At 40.3% G+C, this 27,788-nt stretch overlaps 1 protein-coding gene across 4 annotated transcripts in view; it reads right to left on the bottom strand.

Moving 5' to 3' along the window:
* The window catches only part of FNDC3A (fibronectin type III domain containing 3A), a 111,130-nt gene extending 86,014 nt beyond the window's left edge, over window positions 1-25,116 (bottom strand). The window contains exons 1-2 of one of the 4 annotated variants that reach the window (XM_041407269.1): window positions 25,054-25,116; window positions 7,894-8,022 (exon numbers count right to left, since the gene is read on the bottom strand). In XM_041407269.1, the coding sequence (XP_041263203.1) occupies window positions 7,894-7,995 (102 nt within the window). In that variant the 5' untranslated portion in view covers window positions 7,996-8,022; window positions 25,054-25,116. Of the gene's footprint in view, window positions 1-7,893; window positions 8,023-24,899; window positions 25,017-25,053 lie in introns of those variants that run through there. The other 3 variants (XM_041407268.1, XM_041407272.1, XM_041407270.1) reach the window with 3 other exon arrangements.
* Between the last annotated feature and the right edge of the window lie 2,672 nt (window positions 25,117-27,788).

Below are 27,788 nucleotides of genomic sequence, written 5' to 3'. Positions count from 1 at the left end.
TTTTTTTCCTAGAAAATAAATTTCTTTATGAAAAGTTTTTAAAATTCTTACTGTAGTGTTCTCCCCCTTCTTTTCACGTAGATGATCAGTTAAAAAAGCTGACCACTGAGAAGGGGAGGCAAAGATAGTTTCTAGCCTTGTTTTGTAAAAATACAAAGTTTTTTGAGAAGAACCAGTAAAAGATAAATGTTAAATTCTGCATTGAATGTCAATGATAAATGTTCAAGACTTGTTAGTGTCCACATATAACAGTGCAATCAGTGTACATTCCACAAGGGTCTGTCTCATTCTTTAGTACTAAGAAATAATTACAATTTTCATCTACTTGCTTCTTCTCTGTCTCTTCTCTTTTGTATTCTCAGTTCTCACAGCTTGCCTAAGCAAAGTTTTATTTGCCTCATTTACAGCAAACCCAGTCTGTCTCATTAGCATTTACACAGTCTGTGGTTAGCAGATAGTGCACAGAAAATTCGCTGCTTAAAATAATACCACTGTTTTATCTTTAAATCAGCGAAGGTATAAACATAAAGATAACAACAGTGTTTCAAGGAATCTGGATAATGCAACAGACAAACATTTGGGCTTCAAAGTTTTAAACTAATCCATGTTTACAGGGAATTAAAAGGAAGCAGTGTTAGGGGCAGTCACTGAACTCTGGAACTTTCTGAGGCATCTGGTCACAGCCCATGGTTAGACACATCAACCTATAAAAATAAAAACTGTAAATACTTCAATCAGATCATTCTCATTTCATGATTTGCTGTTTGAAGTCCCTAGAAATTCAGCTTCATGATGCTAAGCAAAAGTGGGTGAGAAGCAGAGCTCACACTGCACAGCAAACAGGCAGCAAGGGCTAAGGTTTCAGCTAATACTTCACAGGGGCTAGTCCCTTCATGAGGCATCTTCCCTGATCAATCTGCCTATTTGCAACAGCCCAAATGTATTATGGACTAGAAGAGAATTTTGTTATTTCCCAACATTGCTTCTGACAGCTCAGATTCCTGTTTGCTGATATAGCAAGTTAAAAGCCCATAATATTTAACCTGGACGGATGTGTTTAATTTTTTTACCCTAAATACAGTATAAAAAGAAGCACCAAAGGAAGAACAGCATTTTCTAGTTATTAAAAATAGCATTTATTTAAAAAAATAAAAAATGTTGAGAAATTCAATATCACTTCTAAAGAAACCTTTTTAACCACGAAAAAGTACCCTATATACCTAGTTTTGTGTAAATATGGGCACCACTGCATATCAAAACAGTGTGACAATACAAACTTGAGCTGGAAGAGAAATTAAAATATATATCTCAATTAGATCAGATTGGAATGACTTAGTCAGTAATGGACCAAGGACTTGGCGGAAGAAATCTCCACAACCTCAATCCTTTCCCACATATTTTATCCTCTACTTCAAAAAGAGAGGAGAAAAAACAAAGCAAACTGCCATATTTTGCTATAGAATGTAAACTACAGTCTGAGTCTATCTGTTTCTAGAGAAGGTCATTCTGCCTGCTCTATAAAGTGTATAATTCTGTAACATGCAGAGGGCTCATAGACTTTACCCAGTTATGGCAAAGTCTCAATCTCTAGGGAATGGAATATGACACACTACTTTAGTGGGAAGGGACCTATGATGATCATCTAGTCCAACTGCCTGATTGATTGAGGGCTGACCAAGTTGATGTTAAGGGCATTGTTCAAACATTTCTTAAAATACATACGGGTTTGGGACTTTGGCCACAATTCAAGAAAGCCTGTTTCAGCACTTGACCACCATCTCAGTAAAGAAATGCTTCCTAATGAAAAAACAGGTTTCAGCTAGCAGAGGATGTACCTAAGCTGACTTATTTGCCAAGAGTGTAATTCTCACGTATTTTAAGAGGGGATATGAGGAAACATTGGTAAGCACTTGGGATGACTGTGTAGGTCTTGGAGTCTGGCGTTCAGGTCATGGCTTACTCAGCATTAAAAGTCCCATGTCACAGAGGAGGGGAGAGATGGGGACATGCCTGGGTCCTGGACACTGTTCAGGCATAACTATACCATTCCAAACCTTATTGATTGATGAGCACACAGACCCAGCTACCAGACCCATTTGCAACAAACTGCACAGAAAAACCAAGCTATCTTAATGCTTATAGCTCCAGGCAATTTGCACCTTCTCATCTCATAAAAAAAGAGAGAGAGAACAAAAAAGTACAGGCTTTTAGTCACCTTTGGACACCACGAAAGGCATCATCTTCTGGACATGCATACTTCTCCCCATTGACTGTATTAGCAACCTATGGTGACTAACTGACTTCAAATTCAATTTTCATGTGTCATCCAATTCTCCCAAATGTCAGTTTCTGAAGAGTTTAATTCAACAGGGGTTGAATGCCTCAAATATCTTGGGAGGAATCCACTGTATCAGAGACCAAAATTAATCTAGGATTTATATCATACACATTTTAGAGAGAAAGGATGATTACTGAAAAGTTTTATGAGGATGCTTCATTCCACGAATTTTCATACCAAACAGAAACAGAAAAGGCTATGAACTACACACCCTTCACTCTTGTTTCTACATTTATTTCCAAACAGAAAATATTAAAATAAACATATCTGAATGGTAGTATAAATTGGGCAATAAATCTGGTGCTGCTTTCTTCTCAACAAAAGCACTATAGTATTCATACATTACTATACATCAAAGAATTTTGAATCCTCACTCTCTGCTGAGGATGACGGCTTCTTTTAGGAAATTTAAAGCAAGTTTTCAATACTCCTGCAATCAAGGATACAGTTTAAATAAACTGGAAAAAAATCTAATCTCTAAGGCAAAATAAAAATTTACACTTAACTAAGAAAAAACTTCACCCCCCCTAATGAAAAAAACATGATTAAGTCAGATAGAGGAAGTCTCTACTAACCCTGAGTCATCAAAACTCACATATTTTTAGCTTTTCTTTGTGATTTTTTTTTTTTTTAAATCATAGCCAACAACCAGTTTAAAACTTCCATGAAAAATATTTTTCTGTATATGGAATGTCTCATATAAGTTTGATTATGTATTTTGCAGTGATGGTTGATACACAAAAGTACTAATCAATCCTGGGAAAAGGCAAAAAAGACAGAAGCAGCCATGCACATACTCTATTCTGTGAAATCAAAGCACAGATAAAAGAAAGGAAAAGAGCACAATATGGAAAGTGATGGAAAGTGAGAACAGTTATAACACTATATGTTGTTAAACAACTTTTAACACGGATTTAGTTTTTTTTTTTTCTTGTTGAGGAAAAAGATCATGAAACATATTGCAGTTCTAGGCTTGATTCTCAGCAGCAAGGCGAAACCAAAGCAAGCTGGAACTTGATAATGTACCATATGGTTTTCAGAAGCAGAAGTGCCAGAACAAAAACCTAGGAAACTCATTTAGCAATCTAGTCTAGATTTGTATTTCCCAACACCATCTTCACCATTATATTTTGCTGTAATGCCACATATGTAAACAATCCGAAAGCCAAAAAAGGGGATTACTTAATTTGTTTTATAGCCATCTATTATTCTGCTGTCTGAAGGCATCCTCCTATGACAACAGGTTAATAATAATAACTTTAATATCAGAGGTTTAAATATTTAAAGAAGAAATTGGTTTTAGGAACACTAACTTGTAGATTTGATGTTAAATACCTACTTAAACCCACACACAATATACACACACACTACACATATATACACACAGAGTGGGATTTTTGGAAAACGCACCAAAACATCTAAATTTCTCAATAAAATTTGGAGGATGAGCATCCAAACTCCCAAGCTAGAAGTGTTACTTTACCCCTGTACCTTGCCAAGAAATAAAGTCAACTAAAGGTCAAACACTACATCCCATTCCCCAGAGAAAAGGAAATGTTTAACAAGTACTGGGTTACTTTGAGAGTGCTACCTTTATTTTCTGGTAATAAAGGATACATAGGTCATACAGGAATGTCTCACTTTGCAACTGCTAGCTTTAGTGGGAAGGTACTGTGAGGGTCCAGAACTCCTCAGCTGCTGTGTACTTATGTCAGCAATTTACTGATTTGTTTTGGAATAGCACTGGGTGCTGTAGCAACTTTCCAAAACAATTTAACATAAGTGTGTTAAAGTAGTTTGAACTCTTGCCTCTTCTTTTCCTCTCCTTCCACCAAATCAGGACTCACATAATCAAGCACATCCTTCCTGTCCAGCCTCAGCAATAATCACTAAAACATCACTGCACTAGTTACCCTTATGTGAAAAACCCTCAAGCACTTCTGTCCTCATACCATGTCTTCCCAGTTTCACTTGATTTCTATCAACTCCTATAGATCTGCTCCATTCTCCACCTACCTTAGTCACCATCAAGACATAAGAAGTACATTATCCCCTCATGCTGAACACAGTGATAGGAAGGTGTAAAATCAAGCAGTACTTCTGTGCTTAACAGAGGAGAGGAGGAGCCAGCAAACTTGGTCTTTGCTTTTTCTTATCACTGGTTTTATCCTATGAAACTAACAGTAGTCCCTTGTTCTGTGGGACAGAGAACCAGGCAATCTCCCACAACAGCACTGAGTGACATACAAACATCCACACAGTTTAAGTTCCCCATGTTTTCTGACTGAACACTCACACATTCCTCTAACTTTGTGGATTGTTTTTTTTTAAAACATGGTGGAAAGTTACAGCTTTAACCTGATCAGACATTTCCGCTGTTTGAAGCATATGACCTTTCATCTTAACATGTTCAAATATTTGTACTGCTATTTCACATTTACACTGCTAGCAGAACTTCAAGTACTTGAAATAGATTATCTTGAAGATATGAACTGTTCCAGAAAAGTATGGAATGGTCTGTATCCATCTGGTAACTCAGTTATGCAGCCTAAACAATCTAAGTCACCATCATTACAAGAGTTAATTCTGGTAACATGTAAGAAGGGGTAAATTGATTTTAAAAATCCTCAGATGTTTTACAGATGAATAAAAAGTTCCAAGTTTAGTATAGAGTTAGCTAGCCTAACATAGAAAACACCATCATAGAAGCAAAATAGTTAAATGAAGAATCTCCTACTGATTTTCAGAAGCAAAATACCTAAACAACTGTTGTATTCCATTTTATTTAAATGGTATGCTCTGTCTCACCCCTCCGAAATGTATGGTACATTCTAAACCTGTGGTCCTGCCCTGAACCCTCCTGTACCTGTAATCCCATTGGCCCAAGTCTGATTCCGCGCCCACTTCAATTCCCCTCTTAAGCTGTGCTAGGGGATCAGTCTGGCTCTTAGCCCTTCCTCTCTCTCAGCCTCTCCCCCCCTCTTGCCCCTTCCCTCCCCCTTCCCCCCTTTTCCTCAGTAACTATGCTGTTCCCGGGGATGGGACCCCAAATAAACCTTCATCTGCTCAGCACCCTCAGAAGCCGTGTGGAGTCTCCTTGCCTGCCTGCTGCTGCCAGCCAGCTCACAGCCTAGGGGGCCCTCCGGGGACATCCCCGGGGTGCCCCCACCTCAAAACGCACCGCAACAAACAACCAATTTTCTACTGGTTTTCAATATCTTTTCAGTCAGGACTGACTAAAACTAATCAGCTCGACTACAGACCAACTCATAGACTATGAATATAAAGAAAATATCAATTTCTTTACATGGACAAGACAGCTCTGAATTTTGATTGCAGGAACACAAATTTTGTCAGTTCTACAGGTTAAGTTATATTTTATGCAATCGAACACCAATGCTGTTACGAAAGGAACTGGAGAAGTACTTTTCATACATCAAGGAAGTAACCACTACAAAATGTATGTACTGTAGCTAAGTAAAAGGACTTACAGAAAAATTAGTAAAGGCAAAAAGTCCTCTTCCTTCTTATAGTTTCAAAGTTCAAAGGAAAACAAAGGAATATAATGAACTATTACTCAAGTTTAAAATATTTACAAAAAAATGAAAGAGACTTAACGCTACAGTGTTTTGAATACTTGAATATATCTACTTTCAAATGAAGTATCTACCCCTTCCATAAGTACCATATAAAACAAACATGATTTTAGGACATGACATGACATTGATGACATGATTTTAAGACTGTTATAAATAAATAAGCAACTGACTGATCTTTCTGCAGCCTTAGTCTTAACTGGGCAACCTTGACACACAAAACATTCCTGCCATTCTGGACTTCCCCTATTTCAGATACACAAAGTATTTTCTACCTACTGATGGCTTTTAAATCAGATGCAAAAAGGGTTTCCATGGAAGTTTCCTGCCACTGAACAAATGCACTTGCTGACTCTTTATCAATCTTGTATCAGATACGAAGGACAGAGAACGAAAGTCGCAACTTCCCTTCAACATTGTGAAGCATGGAACAGGAGACAACACTGTGGTGTATAACTGCCAATTGTCATGAAATGGGGAAAGAAAAGGAAATTACTTTCTTTACTGATGACCAATGCCCAGTGAAAATGCTCTTTTTAAAAATACATGTGATTACTACCAGTCCCACTTTAAACAGTAGTTGTAATGAGCTGCCTTTTGTTTTAAATGAAAAAGGACAACAGCAGCATATGTGTTGTTTTTTCCATTAGAAGATTAACACAAACTCCCACAGATTCATTTCTTTGAAGAAATACTTTGCTTGTTTTTCAGTTTTAATCTTCCTTGGCAGGAGAAAGAGACATTTTAAAGAAAACGTATATCCAAAAGAACATTTAAACTCACATGTGACTCAAAATCTTGCATGATTACGGTGTAAGCTTGACAGCCTGAGAGTCTTATCTTTATGGAGGGAAGAACAAGTAACTCAGTATCAACTATGTTTGAAAGGACATGGTGAACAGGGAAGTTCCCAAGGACTAGAAGAAAGCAAATTCAGCGCAATCTTCAAAAAAGGGCAAGGAAGAGGATCCAGGGAGCTAGAAACTGGTCAAGATCACCTTTAGCTCTGGAAAGATGAGCGGACAAAGCTTTCTAGAAGCCATTTCCAAATGCATTAAAGACAAAAAGGTGATTTGGGGTAGTCACTATGGATTCACAAAGGGTAAACCATGCCAGACAAACCTGGATGGCCTTCTAGAGTGAAATTATTAGCTTGGTGAATGAGGGAAGAGCATAGCTAATGTTTACCATGACTTCAGCAAGGCTTTTGACACTTTTGAATAACACAGGAACTGATGAAGCACAGACAGAGCACAGGCACCAAAGTAGATTGAAAACTGAACCAAATGCCAGTCTTGAAATGTTGTGATCAGCAGTGCAACGTCTAGCAGGCAGCCATCCACTGGTCACCTACTGCAGTGGCTGACAAGGGGGCAGACAAGGACTACAGTCTTCTTTAAAGATCTGGATGATGGGACAAAGCACATCACAAACAAGTGGCACAAATCTGAGTGAAGCAGCTGATGCTCTAGATGGTTGCACTGCCCTCGAGAAATACAAATTCAGCAGGTGTCCAGGCAGACACTAACATACAAAAGCAAGTCCTACCATTCAAGCTACCTAGTTGTAAGCAAGTATCAGTCTGGAGATCATAGTTATTGCAAATGTTGTGCCTCACCTACTATGTTCTACCATAGGGAAAGGTTTATTCGCCTTAATAAGATCATGCAGTAATATAAATACGTAACTTCCAAACTAAGACACAATCACGGCTTGACAACTTGGCAGCTGTTCGGTCCCATTCTTCCATGAAGAAGCTCTTCCACAACACAGGTTTCCTGCTTCATACTTCTTACAAATCTTATCTCTACACCAGTCCTGCCTTCATCCCAATCTCTAACACACTTGTATGCCTAAAGGTGCACAAATATATTCCAGATGAAGGATTACTATCTTTTACAATGTCAACATGTCAGTGATGTGTTGGAAGGAAAAAAAAATATACTGAAGTTTCCTTACCTGTTGTGCTCCATCCCCACTAACAATAGGGGAAGTCAGAAGAGGGATTTCACTACTTATAATTGAAGTGGTATCCAGTAATGGTGGATGTTCTGCCATCATTGATGGTATACTAATTCACAAGATCACCTGCAAAGGAAATTAATTCAGATGGTTAAACTATATCAGTATTTCTGAATAATTATCCTTAAAAATTGTCTCACTTTAGAAATAAAAACAACAACAAAAGAAGATTATGAAATTAGACACCTTAAGAAAGTATGTTTCCACAACAAGCAGCAATCACACAAGCCTGAAGACGAGTTTTTGTCAGCTGGCACAAGCCTTAGTTACACAGAGAGGGTGGTTTACACCCCCTCTAGCGGCGAACCTCAGAAGAAGATAGATCACTACCCTGGAGCTAACAAACCTCAATCTTTAAACTTTGTAACAAACCAAGGTTTCAGCAAACTGGCACTTCTGACAAAATGCCTACAGAGGAAAAAAAAAAAAAAAAAAAAAAAGAAAAAAAAAGAAAAAACAAAAGAAAAAACGCACTTGCTTTAGAACCTACATGTATAGTATTCTTGTTTATGTGACTGGTAAAAAAAAACAATATATACTAAGAGGGACACTTTTTTTTTCTTTTTTAATAATCAACCCATTTTTCCTATTATTATTATGGATAAATACTTTAGGGACAACTTGTTACTAGAAAATGTCCTAGTGAAGCACAAATAAATGAATAATGATAAGAAAAAAATATTCTGCAGAATCTGACATATCATCATTTTGAAATTTATTAGATCCAGAAATAATGTCACTTTGATAACCAGCGGCTCTTTAATTAGCAGCTAAAACTTGGGGAGGAAAGGAAGAGATAATGCCCACACATACAATCGTAATCCTCATAACCATACTACAAAAAAGCCCTTGCTAGCACACACTGTAATGTAACAAGAAACCTGATAACAAGAAAAAAAGCCACACAGGCAAGAGGCCCATGAAAGCAGTGATACACTTTAACTGACGAATATCACATAATGAGGTTACAGAAAGCAGGATTCAGCTGAGCATTCCTTTCAATTATATTAACAACTCGCAAGGAACATGTTTTCTGATATTTTGCATCTTAGTGCTATGAAGACTGGATGGAAGAATTAAGACTGAAAAAGCTGAAGATTAGCATTTTTCCACGTTGGAAATAAGTACTGCAAGTCTAAGAAGCTGCTTTTGAAATTGCATTTAATTTTGTTTAAAAAAATACCACTAAATTACATTGGTTTACTGTATTGGTCTTAACTCAATCCCAGCTAGACCTAGTACACTTAGCTTTTAAAATAAAAAAAAAGAATTAGATCAACAAGAATTGAGAAACTGATATTACTTAACAAAACAGGAAGACAGATGGAAAGAATTCACTACGGGTGAATGGCACATTCAGAATTTCCACAAATTAATCACATTCTGCATCTGGAAACAGTGCTTTACATCAAACATAGACATAAGGATTAGGCTGAGAAGAAGCTTGTACAGTATTCCTAAAGCAGAATTGCCTCTCTTAGCCAGGACTTTCAGTAGCCTGGTAAAAAAAAAGTAAATACAATTTTAGAGTTATGCAGCCTGACAACCAGCAGTGTTACAGGCTTTTACAAGTTCTGCCTTGATATCATCTGGCTACTGAAACTCCCTACAAAGACTTCCAAACTTCTAGTTCAGATATATTGTCTGCTCATAAAAGAGATATTTACTAGTTCCAGCATTAACTTCAAATGAAAAAATACCCAATAAAATGGAAGGAGTGATAAAGTCAGCTTAATGACACTAACTTCAGTACCAAGCTCTAGAGATACTTGGTTAACTGGTACAGCTTACCACTCAAAGGCATCATCTAAAACTTCATCCCACCCAATGGACTGCTTTCACTTGCTTGCACCTCTAGGGTGGATGTTGTAGCCCTGCTGTGGGTTGAAGTACAGTACTCTCAGTCCAAGAGGACTCACACATTAACAAAGCACTATAGGCCTCTTGTAAAGAATTTTTTCCTACTATCCAGCCTAAACTTTTCCTGATGCAACCTTGTCCTATCACCTGTTACCTGGGAGAAGAGACTGACCCCAACCTGGCTCCACCCTCCTTTCAGGCAGTTGTAGAGAGTGGTAATGTCTCCCCTGAGCCTCCTTTTCTCCAGACTAAACACTGCCAGTTCTCTCAGCTGCCCCTCACCAGACTTGTGCTCCAGACCCTTCCCCAGCTCCTTGCCCTTCTCTGAACACACTCCAGCACCTCAGAGTCCTTGTAGTGAGGGACCAAGAACTGGACACAGGAATCAAGGTGTGCCCTCACCTGTGCCGAGTACAGGGGGACAATCTCTGCCCTGGTCCTGCTGGCCACATTGCTGATCCAGGCCAGGATGCCATTGGCCCTTTTGGCCACCCGGGCACAGCTGGCTCAGGTTCAGTTGCTGTTGACCAGCACCCCGAGGGTCTCTTCCACCAGGCAGCTTTCCATTCTCTTGCACAACTCTTTGATGATTTGACTTGTATGAAAATTAGGTTCCCACAAGCACCCAAGTGCTTAGGTCAGTACTCCACCTTCAGTATCCAGTCTTTAGTGCCTTAACTGGGACACAGCTAAATTCCATGTCTGAATTCAAGCATTTGATTTATTCTGGAGACAGAACACACTGCTCATTGATAAACCCTGACAGGAGATACTATGTAGAATGTTATTCCTGACACCCTCTACAACAATAATAAAAGTGCTTCCTGTCAGATTGTGTAATCAATCTAGGAAAAAAATGTTTCCTTGACAATACAATATTAGATTTCTCTGCAATGTCACTGAACTAGTCTCAAAGACCAAAGGTTTAAACTTCACACCAATGTGGGTCTATACCACACGTTCATCAAAAGCCTTTCTTTCCCCCATCAGTAGTCGGGAGGCAGCAGTCTGTACAAGTCAGTGCACATAACACGGTCACACAGTAAGATGTGGTATGTTCACCCACTGCAGGTGCCTTTTTGTTTTGCTGTGAGGACAAAGAAAGATACCAATTTGAAGACAGAGTGTGTGGCAGGAGGAGAAGTCAGCTAAAATGGACAAAAGGTTGGCATCAAGACAAACGGAAGAGCTCAATAAACATATCTTGGAAATAATTTATATCACATTCAATGCAAGGACCTCAAGTGTGTGCAGACAGAGCCTTTAGATCAGCAGACCCAGTAGCTTGTATTCAAGACCTCTTGAAGACATTTACCTAGACCTTTGAAAAAGACTTGCAAGTAACTTGGGTCCTAGGAAAGTCTCAGAGGTCTGGAAGAGAAGTAGAAGTTTGCATTAAATACTGTGTTGTAAAAGGGACAATCTAGTCCTGTTAGCAAACAATAATCTGAGGTCAACACTGAATGCTATTTGTAAAGAACTAAAATACAATTAAGATTGACTGAAAAAACCTTGTCCAATTAACTTCACACAAACCTTCTGGTGATGGATATTACTGAAAAAGGTACTAATAAGTGGACTGGAAAAGCAACCTTAAAATCTTATTTGGCATTAGAGAGCATTTATCTTCAACAGAAAAACAGAAAAGATGGATTAAAATTGAATGGACAGTCCTTAAACATTAACAGTAAATACAGAGTTGTTGAGCCATGTGAGTTTCCAATAGAAAGAGAAGGTATCAGTTCTCAGCTTCTCATTACAGAACATGTTTTTAACTTGCCACTCAGAAAAAATAAAAAAAAGGAAGTGGAAAGGAAGTCTGGAAATGACAAGCAACGACAGTGATAAGAGACTGAGTCATTTCAGTCAACTAAAATGGCACGAATAGCTTAAAAAGGTAGGCACAGCAAAAAGTATTGATGCACAAAGGTAAAGCTGCCCTTTCTAAAACTAAAAAGAATGAATTCAATCCTGTGAAGGGTTGATTCTGACAAGGATGGAATAATAAAAGTGGACAGTCAAACACAAGCTTGCCAGAAGGCTTTATCAGTTATATCAACAGGTCCACCTCCCTTAGCAGCATGGAGAGGAGGATGTTTTTCCTGCCTCTGGCTGCAAATACCTACCATCTCTACTGGAACAACTTTACAAGCTTTGCCTCCAATTTTCTGACTTGAAATTGCTGCTAACTGTTCTAAGTGTGAGCAACAATTTCTTGAACATATTGTTCCATATTGAAAATACTGAAAGCAAAGTATGTACACAGCATAATTTCAGACTTAATCCTCATAAAGTTGCCCCAGATGATGTAACTGTCCTCCAACTCCATCTAGTTTCTGAATATACTCAGGACTTAATGAGGTATTGAAAAGGGCACAAGAAAAACAACTTGCATTTGGACAACAGGTAAGGTTTAGCCTGCAGAACCACTACAAAAAATTCACTAGCCCATTATCAGATTTCCTGCACTATTGAAAACTTTGATGCAGCAGCCTTCAGAAGGGGTAAAATACCATGTGGGATGAACCAAAGGATTTATTTAAGGCCTACCCACTGCACCATTCTCATGGACATTAAAAGGGACCAGACAAGGAAGAGGACACAATAGATGAATAGAGAGATAATTCTCAGTTGCTAAGCACAGAAGCAGCCAAGAAGTAATTTGCTACTGGTGGAGCATTAAATACATGTTTATTTACAAATCTACACTATTTCATGCACAGCAACAACTGCTGCATGGAAAACTATTTCACTTCTTGTTTTGCTACTGAATATACTGAACTAGTAGACATTCAAAGTCAATTCAGGACTGCAAACTCAGTCTACACTGAATCTGCCCCAAGTCTGTTCTACAATGCAAGAAAAGTACAGGGGCTCTTGAGATGACAACCAAATTGTGTAGGTTAATGCTTTGTACAAGACTTACATTGTAAGTGGACTATTTGCCCACTACCCCCACCTGAACTGATATTTGAAAACACCTTGAAAGAGTTTTCTGAAGCCTATAAAAACTGAAACAAAGTGAGGGTACCTAAATTTACTGGATGTGATTTGTTTAGACTCCAGGACTTATGCCTGAGGAACCCTTAAGGAAAGAATTACACTAACAAGGCAAAAGGCTAAATGATGTTAAAGCTCACAAACTGTGTTCCACTCCATAGTTCAGTAAGCAAGCTTGCCTTCCTGAACTGTAATGACAATTTAACTCCATCCTTAAATGCCTTCAGATTTGGTCCTTTATTGCTTCTGTGGCATTACCCTCAAGTTGTAAAGCACAATACAATGCTGCTTTTTACTCCGTCAGTTGTTCACTGAGGGTTAAGGAGTGTTGTAAGGCTGAGATCATTGGGCAGTGCATTCAGTGCATTTCCTCTGCACATGCAAAGGATCAGCATTTCTCCAACAGGCTAGCAGCTGACCTTAAGGATAGTCTCTGAAAAATACATCAGCCTTGTATCAGCTGGATCACCAAGGTAAAAGAACATGAGTCAGCAGCACGTGTCCTGTAGCAATGAAGGCATACAAGGCTGTATTAGCAGAGAAGTTCAGCCAGTGGGCTGAGGGAGGAGATTACTCCCTGCTATTCAGTGGTAATAAGCTGGAATCTGGAATACCATGTTTGGTTTTCTCTTCTCAGCCACCTCCTCCTCCTCCCATTAAAAGAGAGATGCCACAAAGACTGCTGCTGGGCTTAGGCCCCTGAAAGACAGGGAGAAGCTAAGAGCACTAGGGTAGCCAGGGGTCACCTGCTAGCTGGATACCACTGCCTGAAGGATGCTGGTTGAGAGCCTTAAATCAAACTCTTCCTGGAGGTGTGCTGCAAAAGCACAAGTGTTTGGACAATGCTCTCAGACACAAGGCATGACTCCTGAGGAGTCCTGGGCAGTGCCAGGAGTTGGACTCTATGATCGTGACAGGTCCCTTCCAACTCAGCATATCCTGTGATTCTGTGATGGGCACGCACTGCGCCATTGGAAATTCTGTCTGTCTGTAAAGATATAAAAAAGGTATCTTGACAATGAGAGAGGTGTAACACTGGCACACCTTGCCCTGAGAGGCTGCAAAATTCTTAATCCTGTAGATCAGTAGTCTCCAAAGTGGGGTAAACATACCCCAGAACAAACTCAAACGTCAAACTCTTGGCGTGTGAGAAGAAAATATTTTTTGCCACAGAAAAAAAAAAGCCCTTTTAAACACTGGTTTTCATCTCCATATTTTTCTTTTTTTTGTATGCTTTATAGCATATCAATAGAGTAGCATATGCATATAATTTTAAAGATTACATATATTGGAGGTGCATGCTTAATACATTCTTTTCTTATGGGGTGCATGACCAAAACATTTGGAGACTAGTGCTGTAGAAAATCAAAACTTGACCATGTAAAGTCCTAACAAAGGTCTGAAGAAGGCAATCTCCAAAGATCCTGTCAAGCAGAATTCTCCTATGAATTCCAGAATATTAGTCAAACAAAACGCAACACATAATGCCAGAGTTGAATGATTCACAGTAGGTCAGAACCCAAAGAGAGGACCACAGCTTGCCTCCAAGCCCTTAAAAGCTATCAGAGCCTCAATTCAAATTTCAAAGCAACAATGACAATGCTAATCAAAACTCAGACTTGGACACCCAAGGCTCAAACTTTGGAAGACATTCACATAATTCTGTCCATAACAAAACTGCTTTATAATCTGGCCTTTCTCCTAAAAGAGGAAGGCCGCATTAGAGGAAATTTATGAATTAAAAAGTTACACTTTCACATGAACATCCTACACAAACAAGCTTTCCAGTTCAGTTAGGATATAGGCACTACCGTGATAAATGTAGTTATAGCTAGTAACAGTGCTGTGTACAAGAAAAACATATGGACCACTCCTTTCCTAGAGATTCACTGCTTCTGATTATTGAGTTTGATACAAAATATAATTAATTTATTTATTCGCAATTAGAGGACTTAAAAGGCCACTCTCCACAGTGTTATCACTGGTGCCTTCTGAAGGAGAAACTCGCATTGGTGTTTTTTTCCTCAGTTTTCATGATTTACAGAGTACTGCTTCTCTACCTACCTACGCATCATCACAATGCTTACAGCAACTTAATACTCTTTCACATCCTAATTCTGTCAAATCTAGTGAACAACAGACACAAACTTTTATTATTCCAGAGAGGCTGTTGAGAAGAGCTGCGAATTCTACACAACACAAGGACAGAAGTTTAAGCAGGGACAAGACAAAAGCTCCTAACACAAAAGGATGCAGTGTAAGAAACTGGCTTCATGAAATCAATACTAAATGTTTCCAAACTGTATGTTGCTACAACAATATTATTCAAGAAGTAACAAACTCAGGGCTTTTCCATGATTTCTTTGTCAGTACTGCAACTTCATACATGCTTCAAGCAGTATCACATTACAGCTGCCAATTCCAGGTTGCCGTAAGGTGTGTTTTCCCAGTGGGTTCAGCACAGCAGAGCAGGTGTGCATTCCTTCTTCACCTGGGTCTTCACGCTTCCTTTCCCCCAGGAAACACAGGCAAGGCCCATCCTCCAGTCCAGATAACTTCCAGTAAGAAATAAAAGCTTTTCTGAATAGGAGACAATACTTAGGTTTTGCCAAAGACCAAGGAATGAATTTACAGAACCTAAAAACCCATAAAACCATCACCCAATCCTAATGCATTAAATGCTTTAATTCCGCCTTCTCCAACATGGAGACAGCAAATACACTTGAAAAACAAATGGCTGAAGCAAAAAAAGGCAATTCCTTCCAATCTGTCAATTTGGCCACCCAGTTCAGAACTTATGAGACAAGAGTGGACAAACAGAAGTGCCCAAGACATACAAATATGCTAAAATGAGGAAAATTCTAGAATATTCCAATGCAGCCCTAGGGTGAAGAGGAAAGAACAAAGAATATACAACAGATGTTAGTAATATCACTTAATGCACTACTGGAAAAAGCTCAGATAGACTGATGCAGCTGGTGTAGAAACGTATTAGAATATAATTACCCAGAGATCCATAAGGTTGTAGCTGAGCTATTAAAGTTATGAAGCATGCTGAAGAGTTTTGTGTTTGTTTTTAAGAATCAGAACTGAGCAGAAGGATTTTAATTTCTCTCCCTCCCTGTGCATTTACCACATTTTCCAGTCAAAGAGTTTCAGATTTGGCAATTACAGTACACCAACTTTTAAAGTTCTGAACTAACTATTTCAATTAATATGCAATTTATTTAAAATATACACTTTGTTCCTGATAAAAGTATTTTTCCCGTTTCAGAAATGTTTAACTGGGACACTTGATAAAATACTTTCCAGCGGAGCAGAAAAGGGTTATTTTTTGTTAGAAGAAGAGTGTTGTGGGGAACATTTCTCTTCCACTGATTTGTCAACCTCCTTTTAAGTACAGTGAAAGTGAAATGGCTATTCCCTTCAGTGCCAGTCATAACACTAAAATTGCAGATAGGCAATATAGGAAAATTATAAAAACAGTATTGTTTCATGAAGTAAATCAACAAAGTCAAAGTCTGACAGTCACTTAAGAGTGAAGATATGCTAAAGGTTTTAATAAACACTGGAAGTTCCTATCAAAAAAAAAAAAAAAAAGAATCTACAACATCTACCATCAATATGGAAATACTTCAAGCGTCACAGACACTCACTCAACATAATTCTCAAAGTCTGAGAAACACAATACACAACTCTGTTCATACTATGTAAACCACCAGAAGATGAACACTAAAAGGTGTAAAATGAATGCAGTACTCCTGCGAAGGGAACACTGACTGCTGAGCAAATGCAAGCGCATGTCAGCAGCCGAACAGTTACCAGATCTGACTCACGGCCAATAGTCACCCCTGATCTACTCGGGCAAGAATGGCCAAGCTCCACAACAGCAAACCGCAGCATTGTAGGTGTTTAGTGTGCTATAGTGAATTAATACTTATGTCAAGTTACCTTCGTACTCCAGACTACAAGCCACAGTGATTTAGGAGCAGCTTCAAATGCAGTTCATGCATTCATGCCATGGGTACTATAACCTATATAAGAATGCATAGTAGATAATTGGAAATACCCCAGCTGTTCAAGTTTAATGCATTTGTATTCATAAGCCAGCAGTTTTTGAATCTGAGCCAAAGAGGCTAAGTTTTTAATAGTAGCTCATGTAGGAAACAAAAGTTTTGAAGGTGAAGACTACATAGAGGAAAAACTAGACAGTTATAAACCAGTCATCCATAAAGGCACAATATGTTCATGGACACTGACTAGCTCAGCTTGCTGAACGCTTGACTGCAAGACCAGTGCAACCAAAACTACTTCAAAAGACCATATTCTGCTTTTAAATGTTTTTTTAATTATTATGTTATTAAAAAAACCCATCCACAACCCTTATCTGGATGAAGTACACGTAACTTGAAGCTGTTGCTTATGATGAATTCAGTACTTCCCACTTACTTGCCCATTCCTCTTATACCTTCAAAGAACTCTAAGCTTTTAGTAAGGGGTAAGTGCAAACCTAACACAAATTGGAATTATCTGTTAATTTTATTTGGAACTACTTTGATAGTGTCCATTTTACAACCAAAGAGCAAACTGTCAGCAGCCAGGTGCAAACCCATACCTAGTCTTTAGCAGGCACATAAATCCAATGCTCTGAGACACACAGGGTGCAATGCTGTGACCTCCTTTGTCTGAGAGGACATCCTCCATTTAGATAATCATGGGAATCATCCCCACAAATAAATGAGGAGAATGAACTGCATACCATATTTTTTGCACCACTTGTAAAAAATCTGCAATGTAATTCCACTTTATTTATGCTACAGTGATCTAAACTATGTTTTGTTTTACACTCTTGTAACTCTCAAGAATTTCCTTAAACCCTCCTAGTTTTACTTTTATACCAGCAAAATTAGATTCTTCTAAGCTTCTGCCAGGACTGGATTTCCTTCAGTTTGTTTTCTGAAAATCACATGGCTTCAAAACCAACTTGGCCTTTCCCACTTAACTGTTACTTTTGCCTTCATTTCTGTTTAATAACATGCTTAGTTTTTGAAGAAAACAAGCAAATTCAATGCCAAAAATCAAGCTACTTCCTCATTTGTCATTGACTCCCTTTTCTCAGAGGCTGTGAGTAGCAATGAGAAATTTCCAAATTAATTTTTCATATGATACCTTTAAGGCAAACTAAAAACATAGATATATTTTTATTAATAAAATAATAAGGCCTGCAACTGGTCAGTGAGATAAATTTATTGCAGAGACAGCTGCTGGTGTTGGAGCTACAAAGAGTGCATGACTCAAGCAGAATGAACAGCTTTTAAAGAACTCTTATGAAACAGCTTTTTCCTGTTCATTCTGAAAAATGAAAACTGTGCTATCCAAATGTAAGGTGACGTAGGATCAATGAGGCTACAAGTCTAGGAGACTTTAAAACTTCTCTCCACTGATTATTTTGGAAAAGCTGTAGATCTCTGCTTCCATAAGGAACAGGACAACAACACAACATAAGTCAGGCCAACATATGAAATCTACTTCCAAAGAGTAAAAATTCACTAAAAAAGGTCTTTTGAGGCCTAACAATCACATTTGAAGGGCATTCTATTATCAAGAATTTAAACTCCTCTAAGTCAGTTCTGCTAAATCATTTCAGCAGATCCCACTTGCACCACTTCAAGCAACTGGTCAACAGAATGAGTTTTAAACTGTGTCTGTAGGACAGACACCGTTTAAAATTAATCATACAAGAATTGGTCAGTTTTAACACAGAAGCTTCCTGACTGACTTTACACAAAAATGTGCAAATACACAAGTGAACGTGAAATGTAAGAATAAACAGAGGAAGAGCTTCAAGAGGGACTGCTTCAGCCAATGTCAACGCATCACATTCATGACGCTACAGATCAAGATAGTAAAAAAGGTCAAGAGGCACCCTACTAGGTGCTTCACTTTCCTAATATTAAACTCAGTCACAATGGCACTGAAGCAGTTACTTGTGCCCCACAGGGGGAAAAAACAAAACAAACAAACAAACCAGCCAGTCAGCATCTCAACCTGACTGCAACTCTTGAAGTCTGAATGTGCTGCTCATTCAAGAGTTCTCCAACAGAGGAGTATCTGTAACTATTGAAGAGCAAGACCAGCAAAATGACAGCGGGTTTCTCAGGTGATATTAGCAACCCCTTCTCCCAGGTTCCACACAATCCTCCTAGAAAGGTTTTAGTTAATCAAAACACCAGGGGACCAACTAGTTTGATTGCCCAATCAAGTCAAGAGAACAAAGCTGCTCTTTGCTTCCTCTTTTAGGTATGAAGTTGCAACACTGAATAGCTGTCAATTTGTTACCAACAATATAGTCACAAAGTCAGAAACTGTTTTGCTTTGAGCTGTATTGCCATGATGTACATACTTAAATGCACTGGGGTACTTTTAAGATCTATTACTTTATTTATGTAACTTATCCTCACCACTGAAATGCTGCCACTGAGTGGACTGTACAGATAAACTAATATTCTTAAATGGGGGCAGTCAAGTTATTAGCAAGCCTGAACAAATTAACACAAAATACATTTCAGCTGCTTCTACGATTAATCATTGCCAACAGTCAATGCTCACTTCCAATGCTGCTTCTTTTAGTCCTAACTTCTTAGTACTTCAGTATCTTCAACCTACTTTCATACTAGACTAAATGTGTTTATACTTGTCTTACAGTGTTGCCCTCCCAATTTACATTTTTAATAGACTACAGGATTTGCAGAGGCATGGTAACTCTTGTGTTTTATGACATTTATTCTTACTGTAGAAAGTCTATCAATATGTAATTTGAAATATTACTGCATAGTTATAGTCACAGATCTCTCTCATTGCCAAGACATTGCATGTCACCAAAGTTTGTGCTGAACCTTCTTATCCATTCAATTTCTACTTACAGATTAGTTTCCAGCTACCTGCACACTTTTTGCAGACCATTACTACTTGATTTGCAATCCCTAACTAAAATGCGTTCTTCTGCCAGAGAGTAAAATTACTCAACTTGCTATTCCGTTGTCTCCATTTCCTTCTGTGAAGTTATCTAGTAGATAAAGTTCTTCCAGTTAAAAGGGCAACAAACTACAAAACCCCAAAACCTTGCAGTTTAAAAACTGGAAATTAGAGAAAAAGGATTTATTTTATAATCAAAGGAGTAAGAGCTGGTATGTAGTATGCTACATTAGTGAGGGGAAATGAGACAAGAGCTGGGCAGCAGCCCATGCTTGTAGGATCCTGTATGCCACAGACATTGGGTCTATATGCTGGGGAAACCCAACCCCATTTACAAGGGAGTATTTACACATGTGAACTACAGAGTTCTTTTACTTTTTACTGGTAACAGTAAAGCTCAACGTTTGCTAAGTTCTTTTCACTTCAAGTTATTCAAAATCAAAAGCAAATAAGAACTGAGCTTCATAGATTTAAATTCAACCAAGGTACAAAAAACTCAAAGCAGATTCAACAAGAACTGCTATGCAGAAGGTAAAGTTAACATTCGTGCCCTGCATATTCCTTTTCACTTCCAGTTACTACCTATCCATACCGACATTTATTGCATCTTAGAAAGTGCTGTGCTCTTCTTATTAATGGCTAATAAAAACTACCTCTACTGGTCAAACTGAAATTGCAAATTTGTAGATAATTTAATTTTTGACAACTTGCCATGCCCCAAGTCATTCAATATACAGTAAGGTACAATATTTTCTACTGTCTATAAATGCAGAATTTTGCAGTGTATCTTCTCATGTGTCCTAAATGCTTTGGAAAAACTCTGGCAGCAAAACTGGGAGAAGGTACACCATAGGCATATTCAGTGCTCCCGATTAACTTCTGTGGACTGGTGTTGGGACGGTGTTTGATGCCCAAGGTACTAAACCAAAAGAGAGGATACCAATATTAGCCTAAGTGATGTTTTGACTGCAGAACAGCAAGAGAAGAAGGTCCAACTTAAAGGGAGACAAAAACAGAAATTCTGTTAAGAACACTGGTAGATATATTGGTAGGTCTGATGAGACCAAGGCCAATAAATGTCCTTTCCTAGACATAAACAGTGAAAGTTTACTTGGAGCTAGGAACAAAGAGGACTAAGCAGGTCCAGTCTAACTAATTTTGAAATGTGCTATGAAGATATCACAAATGAGCATGGTGCTGAAATTTTAATAAAGTATTTAGGAAACAAAAAGATATTTCATTCTTGAACTACTGCAATTCTGAATACAAAAGCTTTTTAAAACAATACATCCAGTGCTCTACACAACTGTGCCATCAAAGTGAATACCAACAGTTTCTGCAGCATGTGTTGTAACCAAAACAGATTACCAATACAACCAAGAAAAGGTGCATAACCTAACAAGTGAGTACATCAAGAGTCCACCATGAAAGGAACAGCTAAAAATTCTATTTCATTATTGACAAAAGAGCATAGCAAATGCTATTTGAATTTACACTTCATTAAAGTCATCTAGGACAGGTTAGCAAAAAGTATGCAGATTTTCACTGGTTACAGGCTCAAGAGTGTGTCAGCAGCTGGAATAGGACCAGATTTCTGGGGGGGCAAACAAAATGACTTCGAAAATATTTGTTCCATCTGAAACCAAATGTAAATTAATTGGAAAAATTAAAGATGACAACCTACAAGAAACATGTAATAGTATTAAGTATTACAGACATTTCCTAAACATCCTGCTACCTCACCAGCCCTACAAAATACAGACCTGAGGATGACACTCCAAAATAACACTGGATGTAAACACAACCATCAAACTTCATGAATAGAGAAGATTAAAGAAAAAGGCTGGTAACGGTTTTCTATTTACATCAAGTGAACATCGGCATTAAGGAAGCTCAAAGTTTACTGTATATGGCAAAGAACAAGCAAAAAACCAGTCATTTCTGTAGCTCAGGAAACATTGGCCCCATGAGCAAAATAAACACTGTTCATGTTTGCTGAACAGAAAAAGCAGTGTACTCATTCCAAACTATTATCGCTTTCCTTAGATACAGACAGTATCTTTTAGTTAAACTAAAGACTTGACAGTCCAAGTCAGATCCATTTTACTGAGATCTGGTCCTACAGGAAAAACATCAGCTCTCAATTCAACTCATGCACTCTAAATTGCAGTGCAGTTGAATTTTACTACAAATTGCCTGGGAATTTCCCCAAGCCAACAGTCTTAAAGAAATCAACAATAAAATATACAAGTGTTATTGACACCTATAACAGAGAGAATCCATTTCATATTCTAGATAACAGAAATGCACTGATGGAACATGACACTATCTGTAGACATTTTAGCAGAGATTGAACTAGAAATCCCACAACAATTAGACAGTGGAGGTGAAAAAAAGATACAAAGTTGCTAGAAGAAGATAAGAATTCCTGAGGTTCCAGTAGGCACTGCCAAGGAACATCAATGGATGCAGACAACACTGTCTAGGAAATAGGCCTGCATCCTCACAAAAACTGTCTTCTCTGGTATCTGTCTGGCAATGAACAACACTGCATGTTTGCCAGTTCAACCCAAAAATGGGGACAGGGCTGGGTTACAGGATTTGCCATTGACAGAGCCATCAAGAGACAATCAGAACTGCAGCACACAACACCTTCCCAGCATTCAGTATTTCTAGAGACCAACACATGTACAACAGCATACACTGTTGTAAAGTGACCTGCCAGCAAGGGAGACTGTGGCATCATCCAAAAGCATTTAGATGTTAAAACCGTCTAGGAGAAAGTACTGACAAGGATGAAAATTGAACCGCTCGTCAAGTCAGGCTTTAAGAGTTTTTCACAAGTCCTAAGACAGAACACTGCAGAAACATGTTCAATTAAGCAGTTAAAGCTGCAATAACAATTCTTTGAATAACAATTGAGATCTTTAGCCAAAATGATCATTGGCATAACACTGAGTCAGCCGATGGAGGTCCAAATTCAAGTAAAATTAAATGGCCACAAGGCAAAGGTTAACAAAGAAAAGCATCCCAAGATCCATAGGACTCACAGCCCAAAGCAAATGAGTTACTAGTCCAAATAATAATCCAAGTTTCTGCAGCTCTATTACATCACTGCCTATAGAAATCTAAAGCTTTTGAGTTTTAAGTTCACAAGCTAGTAGAAACTCCAACTTGAAAAACGTAGAAATGCCATTAACAGACTGAAATCAGGCAATTAATGCTGGGAGTAATGACCTGACCCTCATGAAACTCATACACCCAGAGCTTGTCATACAGCAAAAAGCCTCAGAACAGCTCCATGTGCCCCGAGAAAAACCTGAGACACTCACCTAAATCTGTTTTAATATTATCATCTACAGTAGTCAGCCTGTGACTCTGTTCAAAGCCGATTGCTCACCCCCTGACCAAGTGAGCTAAGCAACAGATCACTGAGTCCTGGCCTTTCTGAGGACAAGGACCTCTGTCTCTCTTAACCCGGGCTTCATTTGCTACAAATCAGTGTCCAGTTCCCCTGTGGAACTCATATAGCACATCAACTTTCTCCCCCAAAGCCACCAGAAAAATCACTCTGGTGTGGTCTGCACAAACAACTCCCAGATTCAATGTATGTGTGTCAAGATGACTTGTGTACACAGAGTGAATCTAGATTAGATGCCGTGTTTTCAAACTTGACCAGCACCCTTCTTGCTCCCTCATGCTTAGTAGAAACACTGGCTGTCAAGAACTCTATCCAATTTGCCAACATTGAGTGCTGGAGATACTCATAATTCTGACTTTCACACGTGTGTACAGCTTTCTCCCTACCTGACAGCTTGCTAGTTCTCCATTCATCATGGGATTAAATTTCATAATTATTTGAGACCATTTCCTTGAAAAATGAAAAAGAAGGCAGAGAAAATGTAACTGATCATCCTCTCTGAATTTTAAGGACCACTGATTTGCTGTGACTCATACTATTTCACAACACAGCAAATAAACACATCTACGGATGCAGATTCACATTAGTTAAATTTCTACACTGTATAAAGCAGAAAGTTTCCCATTGCCATAGCAACAAAATAGCTTCTTTTAAGCAGAAAGCTTAGCAGGACTGCGTCCTACAGCTTCTAAGAGAGAAGCTGCCAAGTACCCAGCAGCAAAAAAATTAGAGATTTTAAGTCTCCTTGAAAATTTAAGGCATTTCTAATCAGGTATGTATTTAATCAAATGGAGACTGAAATTCTAAAAACAAAGAACATTTCACAGAAATTACTTTGTAACGCGAAATGTTCTAGAATAACACTTGACATGAAAGGTGGCTAATGAAATGCCTTTGACAGGGTTAAACAAATGACTAACACGTCTTGAGGTGCCATTTATAACATTTTCTCCTACCAAATGCATTTCCTCTTGTTACTGCTGCTTAATTTCTTTACTTCAATAAACAATAAAAATCAGCTGAAAAGTTTCATTTTTGCTTTTAGTTGGTTTCACTTTCTAAGTTGCCTGGAAGCAACGAAAAGTTTCTGTTTAGGTTGGGCGATATTCAGGGAGGGGGGAATCGGGAGTAAACCTGGCTGAAAGAATAATGCCTCTGCTAGGAGTCAGCAAGACAATTGCCGTGTTTTCGGGAAAGCTGTTTTATCTACATAGAGACGTTCAACCCCTTTAGCTGGGCGTTACGAGGGAACCTGTACGGCTTAGGCGGAGAGCAACAGCAACAATAACAAAACAACAAGAACGAGAAAGAGGTGTCGAGCACCACCACTGCCTTCTCCTCCCCGCCTGTCACAGCCGGCTCAGCTGCTCTGGTCGCGCTCCGCATCTGCTTCTTTCTCCGGCTCAACCACCGCCTCCTCCCGCGGCCGCCGCGCCGCAGCCCGGCGCTGACAGCGGGCGGATCCCCGCGCCCCGGCCGGCAGAGGCACCTCCGAGCGACCGAGGGGAGGGAGACACAAAGTTTCTTTCGCGGGGCTCCGTCGGAGGCGCCGGCTCCCGGTCCTCCCCGGCGGGGAGCGCCGCTCCTCGGGCACCGGGGCAGGCAGCGGCGCTGCCCCCGTCCCCTCGCACCCCTCTGGCCGCCCCGCGGAGGGGAAGGCGGCGGTTCGCCATCAGCGCCTACTCACCGCCATGGCCCCGCGGCTCTCCCGGCTAACGGTCCGCGCTCCGCCGCCAGCGGGCAGCGGCGCCGAGGCGGGGAGCGCCAGGGGGAGTTCCCGATGGCGCAGCTCGGGCAGGGGCGGCGCTCACCCCACCCCTTTGCCCGCCCACTCGAGGTACCTGCCCTCCGGCCGCCGCCGCTCCGCCGCCTTTTCCTGCCCTCCCCGCAGCTGTCACTGCCCCCCGCTCCCGCCGCCGCCCCCGCCCCGCCGCCTCAGCGCTGCCCGCCGCCTCGCCCGGCGCCGCGCGGCCGCCATCTTTGGGGAGGGCTGGGGGGGCCGCGAGGGGGCAGTTGGTTCGGGCGCTCAGTGCGCCTGCGCAGAGTCCTCCCGTGCGGGTGGGCGGTGGCGTCGGCCGGGGGGCGGGGCCATGATGTATGGGCGTGGCTTGTGTGCGATGGGGGCGTGGCCGATGGGGCGTGGTCAGTGGGAGGGCGTGGCCGGCGAGGGTCCGTGGGTCCGGGTCGGTGTCGGGGTCGGTGTCGGGGTCGGTGTCGGGGTCGGTCGTACCTTGACCTTACTGGCGTCTGGGGTCAGGGCTTGCGTGTGTAAGCCCTGCTTAGAAATAACAAAAACGTCTGTGCATTATCAGCCCTGTGTTCAGCACAAACCCAAAACATAGCCCCATACCAGCCACTGTTTAGAAATTTAGCTCTGTCCCAGCCACACACATATTCCACCCCTTATTCCATACTTATTCCATACACCATGGCCAGACCTCACACTATTCAATACAACTTCACTAGCCACCATCCTTCTTCCCACAGTCTGATACAATACACAGATGTCATTCCATTAGTTGACGGACCGCCCTTGCAAAATGTCCATAAAATATCCTTTGAGTTCATGCAGTCCATGACTTTGGGTTCCATCAGTTATGATAGTCACTTGGGATAGCAGAAGTGTGTTTTGTAGAGATACTGGGCACCAAAGCCACCCCACTGGTGCACTTGCACTGCTTCTTGTAAGGCTTCTTCTCCATTGTTTTATGTGGTTTCTGCAGTAGTTATTCCTGTAATATGCAACTCAAGCCATGGGGTTTGCCCAGGCTGGGCTCTTGCTGGGTAGAGTGAAGGGTAGGAAGGGTTTCCTCTTTCCTATACAGCCATTATCACAGTGAAAGTCAAAAGGTGGGGGCTGAGCAGGGCAGGACTGTGGGCACCTGAGGTGCCTCGTGCCTGCTGCCCAAGCATGTAGTGTCCAACATCAGAGAGGAAAGGGGAAGAAATGTGCTTTTCCAGGCACTTGTGCAGGGAGGAACACCTCAACACCTGCAATGTTCAGCTGGTGTCCTGAATGCTAATTTGTGATTATCCTTTGCTTAACATTTGTCCTTTCTGGTGTTGTGGATCAAAATTATTTTACTACAGTGTTGGCTTAATGACCTTCTGCAGCAGTGGACCAAACTGAATGAGATGTTTTGTAAAGTGGTTTTGTTAATTTGCCTTAAAGCTCTCTGTTATTAACTTACTAAGTTCCTGTTTCTCTTGCATTTCAGCATAGAATTTTGATAGCCTCACAGCAGGCAGAAGGTAGCACCTATCAACAAAGGATGCACCAACCAATGTTTGGTCATCACCTGGTTCCTCCCTTTCCCAAATGCAGAATTTTCATGGTGAATAGCATACTAGACTGTGATATCTCAGATCTCAAAAACTAGAGAGACTTGGGACTGATCAATATTTGGATGAGCTACCTCGTTAGATACTGCGGAAAATGCTGCTGGTGATTCATTCAGCGGCATTCTTCTGTCTATGAGTCAGGGCTGAACAAATGCCACTGCACAGCGTTAGTGGGTCATACCATTCAGGGGCATAAACTGGAGATTTTTGCCAGTTACAGCTGTTGGAAGATCACTGATTTTCCTGCCTTATTCCAGTTTCAGTATGGCTTTCCAGAACTGGCCAGCAGCTGTGGCAGAATACAGCAAAGGGTTTCCACAGTTCCTTATGTCAGGCATCACTCACTGGTGGCAGTGGGGCGAGGAAGAGCAGTGGCAGCAGTGGCCATGGCACCACTGGAGGCAGCCACTGATCCTGGCTTTGTGTCAGAGCATCCAGTTTGAACTGGTGATGCAGCACCGATTGTACCTGTCCCACTGCTGAGAGCCCTGGGAGGGAGTGTCCTTCATTCCTCCTCTGGCTTCCCAGCCATTCATTCCTTCATTCCTCCTCCTCGCTTCCCAGCCATTCATTCCTTCATTCCTCCTCCTGGCTTCCCAGGGCTGCTTCCCCCACACTTCTCTTGCAGGTAAAATCAAGAAATCTGTGCAGTGTTTTGAGTGTATGGGTGCAGACACAGAGCTGGGACAGGGGATAGATGAGAGTGTTTAGGGCTTTTCTCCCCATCCAAATGCTAGTCCTGGTGGTGTGTAAGTTTGCACTACATGGCACATTTCCTTCCTTTTTAGCTCACAGGTGTATAAATAAATGTATATGAAATTCCATTTTCTGCTGGAAACCTGGTTAAAGTCACCTAGAAATCATTCTCAATAATATTAAAAGTGGGTGGAAGGCATCGGGAACCAGTATAAGGACCTCTTTGTCTCTCTTTAGGGGCTTGTGAATAAGTGGATTTTTCTAAACCAAAACTAAACTAGACTGGAATTATTTGCAAACCTAAGTTGCCTATATGGTTCTCGGGTGCTTCTAGATGATTGGCCAAATGCTCTTGCTTTCATCCACTCCAGAACTCCCAGAAGGACTCATTCAAGACAGAATTTCTTTACAATAATGTACCAGATCCACATCCAAGTGCTAATGAAGAACATTTATGAAATTGATATTGTAGCTAAATGAAGCAGAGGAGAGGTGAGGAGACAAATACAAAAATGTATTGCAGAGTACCCTCTTAACA

This window comes from Onychostruthus taczanowskii, unplaced genomic scaffold, assembly GCF_017590055.1.
Source record: "Onychostruthus taczanowskii isolate IOZ18803 unplaced genomic scaffold, ASM1759005v1 scaffold26, whole genome shotgun sequence".
Classification (NCBI taxonomy): Eukaryota; Metazoa; Chordata; class Aves; order Passeriformes; family Passeridae; genus Onychostruthus; species Onychostruthus taczanowskii.
The sequence above is the reverse complement of the archived record's forward strand: the minus strand, read 5'-3'. Positions and strand labels throughout refer to the sequence as shown.